Below are 8,417 nucleotides of genomic sequence, written 5' to 3'. Positions count from 1 at the left end.
AGAGAGAGGGAGAAGAAAAATTACAACTGATAACTGATGCTTTTGATAAAAAGTACCTCCTCACTCCAGGTTTTCTTGGGACTAAAAATTTCAGACACTATTTTCCTGGATGGAGGATTTGTTGAATAAGGAATTTACTCCATTATATAGTTGCAGAGTAAATACAGAGTAAGTGGCATTTCTCATTCCAATGAGCTTTTAAGCAACCAAAACTATGTAAAACCTATTAGAAAATGTACCTGGTTAAAACAAAGTTATTTCAGTCCTCACCTCAGAAAAGCTGTTGAAAGAAAGAGAGGAAAAAGAAAGGACATGGGAGTGAGGGCAGTGGAAAGGAGAAAGAAGATAAAAGGGCTTTCAAAAATATAAAATGTACTTCAGAAGGAAAAGAAAGTGACATTTTGCCAGCTTAAAAGACACTTTTGCCAACATAAATTACATTTACTTCCTTACAGAAAGACTAATTTGAAGACCAAAAGTGAAATAGCTTGTTATAACTTCCAAATTATCGAGCAGTTTACATAAACATAACTGCCTGAAGATCGAGGTACCTGAATGAACATTTCAGTCAAAGTAAAAAGGATATCTAACTATAAAGTTACAAAACTATTCTCTTTAGACTAGTAATATTTAATACAAACATATTAATGTATTWTAATAATTAAAATCAGTTCTTATGAAGCAAAGGATTGAACTGCTTTCTTATTGTACACAAGACAGGAAGATCAGACCAGTTGTTTGGCCTAAATTAAAAGCAAAAGCAAAGACCATCTTTAAACCAAAAGTAGGACCATCCTAGTGAGCATCATGGAAGTCAGTTTGATCAGTAGCTGATCATTTGCAGTCAGAGTACGTAGASATGCTGCAAGGAAGGCTAAGGCCCTGTTGGAATTGAGTCTGTCAAGGGATGTCAAGGACAACAGGAAGGGCTTCTACAAATACATCAGCAGCAAGAGGAGGACTAGGGAAAATGTGGGCCCACTACTGAATGGGGCGGGGGCCCTGGTGACGAGGGATACAGAGAAGGCAGAGTTACTGAATGCCTTCTTTGCTTCAGCCTTCACTGTTAAGGGCAGCCTCAGGAATCCTGCAGCCTGGACCTGAGGGACAAAGTCCACAGAAGGGAAGACTTTCCTTTGGTTGAGGAGGAAAGGATTTCAGATCTTCTGGGCAGGCTAGACATCCACAAATTCATGGGCCCAGACGGGATGCACCCACAGGTACTGAGGGAGCTGGCAGATGTTGTTGCCAAGACATTCTCCATCATCTTGGAAAGGTCCTGGAGAACTGGAGAGGTGCCTGAGGACTGGAAGAAAGCCAGTGTCACTCCAGTCTTCAAGAAGGGCAAGAAGGAGGACCCAGGCAACTATAGGCCAGTCAGCCTCACCTCCCTTCCTGGAAAGGGGATGGAACAGCTCATTCTGGATGTCATCTCCAGACATATGGAGGAGAAGAAGGTGATCAGGAGTAGTCAGCATGGATTCACCATGGGGAAATCCTGCTTGACCAATCTGATAGCCTTCTGTGATGGAGTGACTGGCTGGGTAGATGAGGGGAGAGCAGTGGACGTTGTGTACCTTGACTTCAGCAAGGCTTTTGACACTGTCTCCCATAACATCTTCCTAGAGAAGCTCAGCAAGTGTGGGTTAAATGAGCGGGCAGTGAGGTGGATTGAGAACTGGCTGAAAGGCAGAGCTCAGAGGGTCGTCGTCAGTGGCGTGGAGTCCAGTTGGAGGCCTGTGGCTAGTGGCRTCCCCCAGGGCTYAGGACTGGGTCCCATCCTGCTCAACTTYTTCATCAAYGACCTGGATGAGGGGACGGAGCACATCCTCAGCAAGTTTGCTGATGATACCAAGCTGGGAGGAGTGGCTGACACACCTGAGGGCTGTGCTGCCATTCAGAGAGACCTGGACAGGCTGGAGAGCTGGGCAGAGAGGAACCTCATGAGGTTCAACAAGGGCAAGTGCAGGGTCCTGCACCTAGGGAAAAATAACCCTGGGCACCAGTACAAGCTGGGGGATGACTTTCTGGAGAGCAGCTCTGCAGAGGAGGACCTGGGAGTGCTGGTGGATGACAAGTTGACTATGAGCCAGCAGTGTGCCCTTGTGGCCAAGAAGGCCAATGGTCTCCTGGGGTGCATTAGGAAGACTGTTGCCAGCAGGTCGAGGGAGGTGATCCTGCCCCTCTACTCAGCCCTGGGGAGGCCTCATCTCGAGTCCTGTATCCAGTTCTGGGCTCCCAACTACAAGAGAGACATGGAGCTACTGGAGACAGAGTCCAGCGCAGGGCTACAAAGATGATCAGAGCGCTGCAGCATCTGCCCTACGAGGAACGGCTGCGAGAACTGGGCCTCTTCAGCCTGGGGAAGAGAAGACTGAGGGGGGATCTTATCAATGGGTACAAGTACCTGAAGGGAGGGTGTCAAGGGGACAGGGACAAACTCTTTTCAGTTGCCCCGTGAGACAGGACAAGAGGCAATGGGCAGAAATTGAAGCACAGCAAGTTCCGCCTGACCGTGAGGGGGARTTTCTTCCCTGTGAGAGTGACGGAGCACTGGACCAGGTTGCCCAGAGAGGTTGTGGAGTCTCCTTCTCTGGAGATCTTCAAGGCCTGCCTGGATGCAACCCTGTCTAACATGCTCTAGGTGACCCTGYTGAGCGTGGAGGTTGGACTAGATGATCTCCAGAGGTCCCTTTCAACCTTACTGGTTCTRTGATTCTGTGATCTTTCACAGCTGACCTGGAAAGAAAATAAATYCACTCTCCTGCAGGGAAAGGTTTTTAAAGCCTTGAAAAGTTTTCAAATTTAAACAGTAAATAAGATATTAAATCATCTTATGTTTTTATAGTAGACAAAGCATTTTTTTCAAAAACAGATTTCTGAATATAGTGCAATATCACTATTTAATTCATTATTTTATAGTCCCTCTTGCTCACACCTCCAAAAAAGACAGCAAGCWAGTGTGGACGCATATACATGTACATACACATACATATGTGGCGTGGYACACTCAAAGGCTTTATACAGTCTGATTGACTGAATTCAAAAGACAAAAAACAGCAAATCAAAAATTTGTTGTCTACTGTTTCAAAGGATTTGGGTAATTTTAACAAGTCATATGAGAAATCACAAATCGAGATCAACAAAAGAGATGGGAAAGACACTGAGGTACCAGTAATTTGCTTCCTGAGAAAATTTGTAGGAGGTATTTTAGAAGGTTAGTTGAATCAATGCTGTCTGTTTAAATCCTCGCACTTCTGTTCAATATCCCGATTATGCACTAGCCATTTGAGATTCTGTTCTTTAACCAGGAACCAATCTATTTATCTCTTTTGACTAGAAACGAATCCTGTAAGTAGAAAGTGTTTCTTCTTCTGAAGCCTCATTTCTTATTTCATTTCTCTGTTTACAYCATTTCTCCTCGTCCCTACTAGCAAACTGTCATCCTTCTCGAAGCAATTAATTACAGCTCAAGCCAAATATGGTAGAGCTCCCAATTATCATTGCTAGAGGGAGCTTTGAACAGTTCCTTCTGTACTATCAAACTAATTCCAGAGAGACAGAGATAATATGCACCAGAAAACAYCAGAATGGCACTTCAGTGGAAAAGTATGTTAAAATTTTGCAAATCGATTGTAGTGAAGGAACATGATAAATTACTTTTTCCTTAATTACACTGCCAAAAAACCCTGTTTTCTACACAACAATGGATGGGAATGTTTTGCCAATTCTCTGTATACAGGACAACTAACAAAGCTCTAAAAAGCAGCTTCTTTTGACAGCAATTTAAGAATGAAAGCTTTAATAGCTTACTAGATGAAGTTGCACAAAAATTTTTTTAAGTCTAGTATACAGCACAATAATAAAGTGATATATACCCAGTGAGATTTTTAAGATATACCTATTWAAAAAAAGTTGAATTCAGTTATTCTAGTTTTCTTCCTAAAATCCATACCAACTTTCCTCTTGCAAACTTTCAAGTAACCAACCATTGTCTGAAACACCCTCCAAATAGTCTCTTGAGTACCAAGAGAAATTTTGCAGTCTTTCAGAAAGGCCAGGTTTACATAAAAGGTATCAGCCTTTTAACTTCATGCTTATCCTTCTTTCCCTTATTCTTTTCATACATTCAAACTAAATTGGAGCAACACATCTTCACAAAAACTATCAATGGATTTCTGTGGATGTAAAGATTTATAGCTTCAGGCTCTACTTCTACAAAGAAAAAAACAGCACATGCACAAGATACCTGGAAGCTACTCCACCATACRGCACTTCAAAGCACCTTTTTCTTAAAATAAAATAAAATAAAATTCCACAAGCACAGGACCATAGGAGAATAGTCTTTTCAGACACATAGTCCWGGCATCTTGCATTGTAAAAATTGGGTTGTCCTATCTTCTTTTAAATTTTTCAAGTGCCATCTTGAAAGCAATTCCTTTATATTTCCCTCCTCTCATGGCTTCAGAAACACATTCCTCCAGGGATGATAATCTCTTTTCTAATTTCCACACTCGCTATTTTTTATAGCCAGTGTCTTCACATTTGTTCATGGAACAACACTGACCTCTTAAGTAGTTCTTTTTCCTTTTGTTGTGTTTACTCCACTAAGGCAGCAAAAGCCAGCAGTCATACCCATCTCAGCTACTATTTTGCTAGATGAAATGAATTAAATAATATCAATTTGTTCTTGTAGAGTAAACTTTCATTTCCTTAATAATCTGAGTAAAGGTACAGCTTTATACCTTTTCCAGTTTTGAGTTCACCGTCCTTGCACAAGAACGATCAGAATTCCAGTGCCAATATTTCAGAGGAAATTTTACCGACAGCAACATTTTACCGATATTTTCTATCACAGCAACACTTCCTGTTTCTACTCAAAATACACCTCCTAATGCATTCAAGGGTCACATTTGCCTTTTCACAGCCATATGACATTAGTGACACAGTCATTTTATGTTCATTCTTTATGTTAAGATCTAAGCCACCCAAAAAGCAACTATCAAACTTCAGACTGAATGGTTTGCTCTAAAGGAGAACAGGAAATTAGTGTAATGAGAGTAGACACACAAAAGAAAATAAAGCCTCTAACACACATGGCAATTCTSCAGTTCTAAAAGCAATACACCAAGTACGTACATAGAAAAAATTATTCAGTAAACAGAATGTCAGCAATATTATTTCTTTTATTTTCAATGGTAAAGATGTGAAATGGACATTCAAAACACAGAAAGAATCACTGTGRTCAATAACACTGATGACTCTGCAAGCACAGAATCAAGACTAAGTTTGCTGCAATTTTCATAAAAATAAACAGATGGATATGACCTTGAAAAGCACATCAAGCAGACACAGAACTGAACGGCGGTAAACCATGTTTATGATCAGACAACTGTGGTTTGCACACTATGACTGGTCACTGAAAATTAAATGGAAGGGGRGTGCATAAATCTTACCCTAAATGCCAGCAGTATTTCAATTAATCAAATCTGCATAATAATAATGTTCTCTACCTTCATTCTCTATCTTATTTAATTTTGTTCAGGTATCACACTTAGCTTGGTTGGCAAGTGGCAGCTTATGATTCAGAAAAAAACATTCAAATATTTTAAGTAGATGGATTCAGTTGTTTTACTCAGTACTTACTGCCTCATCTGTAATCATTTAAAAGGTAAGAACGAGTGCATGCAGGCTCAATCGAACTTTGCCAGACATTCATTCTGCATTTATATTTAGTCTCGTTATGTAAACTATTCCAAAGTACCCAAGTCTGCCATAACACCATGGAAAAAAAATATCAAGAATTTCTTTATCAGAGGAGCATATTTTACTCCCTTTCGAAGGACATTATTCATGATACTTCACAAGCCCTGTAAACTTAACTTATTTAAGTTCAAAGTAATCTTTCAAACCTTCTATAAAAAATTCTTCTATAAAAACCTTCATCACTTTCCAGAATTGAAGTCTCTGAAATTTTTATTCTCCCAATGCCTTTTCGTTTTTTTTTTCTTTGTAAAACGTCTGTCATCTGACAGTCTGACTTCATCTCATTATGCCAACTCATCTATAGGCATACCTGTGATGGAGCAGATAGAACAAGACCCACCAACAGTCAGAGCTGATGCAAATCTGCAACACTGAGCTACCCAGAGCCTACCTGACCATACTAACCAAGATTTTCAGTAACATTTATTAGCTCATGAACTACAGCTCAGTGATGCAGTAAGTCTTTTAAAAAAACTACAAGCAGAAAAGTGTGCAGATGACCAGACAATGATGCTTCTTATGACCAGAATGATGACCAAAATATGACCAGAATATGACGTACCTTATAAATCAAAGACATTTTCCTCTCCCTTTCCTAATGATAAAACAAACTGAGTCTAAGTTTTGGTAACAACACTTTAAATATTACAAGCTTCTCCAATTGAATCAATAGTTATCATGATTGTTTCCTTCTTACAATACCACAAAATACACTTCTATCATCTGCAGCCTGAACTGGCATGTCTTTCATTTTTACATACGTATTAACAAACTTTTATTTTTTTGTTTTAGTAAGCTTTTTTCCACCTTTAGCCATTCTGATCTTTTCCCAACTCAATTCTTACTACATCCACATTACTTACAACAGTTTTGTCTTGTTTACCTACAGAAGAATTTTTTATCTTTTTCCTATCATAACTCATAATAATCTTGCAAATTAAGATTATGCCAAATTACTCATTTCGTGCTCAGTATCTCAAAATKTATTTATTCAGCAAAGGCACAATTCTCATAATTCTTCTCAAATTCACAGCCAGTTTTAGTGTGTCATTCTTAAATCCCATAATTTGTAAAGCATGACATTTCAAAAGCTCAAGCATGTTCATAAAACTCATATGAATCTTCTGCTATTTATACAATTAGAGAAATGGAAAATGTAGGTATTTTTGRTAATCTTGAAAACTGTTATGGCACAAAGGAGCTGAATGCTACAAAAGGCATGAAAAAGAAGAGACAGGAGTAGGATTGTGGATATGGATTCAAATATAGAGGTAAGATGAAAGGCAGTTCAAATTCTACCACACAATGCAACCACATTATATGGCATAATTTATTCAAAATAATAGCCTTAGAGAACCTATTCAAAAATACTAATCTAGATATGACACATACAGTGACATACTTAGTGTAACAGCACTGCACAGTAGCTAAAATACAATTATGACAAAGGAGATATTTTCTATGAAGAACAGATTCCTAGAACCTAAAGACAATGTTTCTTTGCATGACAGGTGCACAAAGTCACACTTTAAGCTCTTGATATATTCTAGAAATTATCAAATGTGTACCAACTTACTTGCAGGATCATATTTCACCAACACCTTACCATGGCAACTAAAAGTACGTGCTGGACACTTTGCTACTGTTACCAGATTAATTCTGCTCCAGTCTGAGCCTGTTCTGTTCCTATCACATTTCAAGTTTACTTTATCCATCACAATGATATCAGAACATCTTCCAAGATTTCAATATGAAGTACCATTAACACATAGCTCATGTATATATCCTGTGAGTCCTGTACAAAGAACACGCATTTTCCTTCGCCTAATCACTGATTAAATGCCTACTGCTTGCCTCCAAGGTACCTAAGAAGTGGCTCCGCATGAGCAGCATCTTGCTTGTGAACTCAAACCCTGAACAGGAACACCTGAAGTCCTCTGATTTTGGAAAACAACAACAACAATCTGAAATGTATTATCCATCGTATTTTTCCTAGCTGGCTTTGTATCATGCATTAAATGCATATAACCTATTTCTGAATTTTAATACTGTTACCTTCTTTGGGCTATAAAACTTTTCCTCAGCTTTTTCTCAGTTGAACTGTATAACTCACAAGAAGTGTACACTGTGCAAATGTGTGTTGCAAATGTAATGTTACAAGGMAATTCTTGCTACATTTCCAAAACATTGGTGTTAATGGAAATAGAAAGGTAGCAAAATTTAAAATACCTTCACAATTTAATTTGTGTGACAGAAATTTTGATAATGCAATAAGGGTTTAATAAAAATCAAATGTTTAAAGATCTGAACTGGTATTTTCTAGTCAAAGGGTTTTTTTTTGCTCTTTAACACTTACTAGTCAATTATTAGTGCTCTCTCTTATTGGAAGAAAAAAGAAGACCATCAAAAATTAAATTCTACCTCTGTGTCAAGAAATCCAGTTGTACTCAGTGGTCTTTTTTCTTCCAGCACTACTGTAGCAGAATTTATAGCCCAATCTTTTACTAAATCTTTCTGGTTCTCGTTGATAACAGGCCTATTATAATCCTGGCTGTCATCCACTCCAAATACCTGAAAATGAAACAAACCATTATACACATTAACCCAGTACCATCCTAATATTCAATGTTCAATGTTAATGGATGGATGGT

The 8,417-nt window shown here is 38.7% G+C and overlaps 1 protein-coding gene across 6 annotated transcripts in view; it reads right to left on the bottom strand.

Moving 5' to 3' along the window:
- Positions 1–8,417, bottom strand: part of CEP170 (centrosomal protein 170) — a 111,071-nt gene that overhangs the window by 33,872 nt on the left and 68,782 nt on the right. For 5 of the 6 annotated variants that reach the window (XM_085300610.1, XM_085300605.1, XM_085300607.1 and 2 more), the window contains exon 10: positions 8,188–8,337. The exons of the other annotated variant lie outside the window; for it this stretch is intronic. In XM_085300610.1, coding sequence (XP_085156736.1) covers positions 8,188–8,337 — 150 coding nt within the window. The remainder of the gene's footprint in view (positions 1–8,187; positions 8,338–8,417) is intronic. 6 annotated transcript variants of the gene reach the window in all.

Source organism: Rhea americana, unplaced genomic scaffold (genome assembly GCF_003343005.1).
Source record: "Rhea americana isolate MKP2758 unplaced genomic scaffold, rheAme1 scaffold_166, whole genome shotgun sequence".
Taxonomy (NCBI): domain Eukaryota; kingdom Metazoa; phylum Chordata; class Aves; order Rheiformes; family Rheidae; genus Rhea; species Rhea americana.
The sequence above is the reverse complement of the archived record's forward strand: the minus strand, read 5'-3'. Positions and strand labels throughout refer to the sequence as shown.